General features: G+C 41.6%; 1 protein-coding gene across 1 annotated transcript; it reads right to left on the reverse strand.

Annotated features, from left to right (window-relative positions):
- Nucleotides 1-543, reverse strand: LOC128871880 (protein piwi-like). Its single transcript, XM_054114017.1, has one exon. It carries the CDS (start codon nt 541-543, stop codon nt 1-3), a length of 543 nt encoding a protein of 180 aa, XP_053969992.1.

The raw sequence follows: 543 nt of genomic DNA on the forward strand, positions 1-543 counted from the left end.
TTAAAGGAAATAAAGTTGCTTTTCTAAAGCGTTGCTTGGCAAACGATGAATGCTCTCAGCGACAAGGAATGCAAGTTCGTGCGCGTATTGGCACACGGCAGGTACACGGCAAGTGCCACTCCAATTATAATACAGATGGGTCATTTTGTATGTTAAAAGCTGCATTTGATCTGGTGTTAAACGAATATTGCTGTATACAATATTATAGTTTGTTGGGGACACTGTTCCTTGTTGCACAGACTGAGATACCAAGAAAAAGTCATAACGTTCTGGACACGTAACTACATCATCGACTATTGTACCAGGAGGCGGATTTCGGCCTCGTGCAAAGAGTCGGGTATTAATACTTTTTGGTACCACAACATATGCAAATATAGGTGGTTTTTCAGAGCCCACACGCTTATACTCTTGCTCGAGTTTCTCAACCACGGAACCTGGAGGTGGATTCCTGCCATTAATGAAGTAACGAGTATTAATTCGCTTCGATACTACTATAAACGCCAAGGGGCAAATCGTAGGTTTCTTCTCATAATCAGAATACAT

Source organism: Anastrepha ludens, chromosome 2 (assembly GCF_028408465.1).
Source record: "Anastrepha ludens isolate Willacy chromosome 2, idAnaLude1.1, whole genome shotgun sequence".
NCBI lineage: Eukaryota > Metazoa > Arthropoda > Insecta > Diptera > Tephritidae > Anastrepha > Anastrepha ludens.

Excerpts from the sequence above, each read along its gene's own strand:
- LOC128871880 (XM_054114017.1), bottom strand. The coding sequence starts at position 543 with ATGTATTCTGATTATGAGAAGAAACCTACGATTTGCCCCTTGGCGTTT.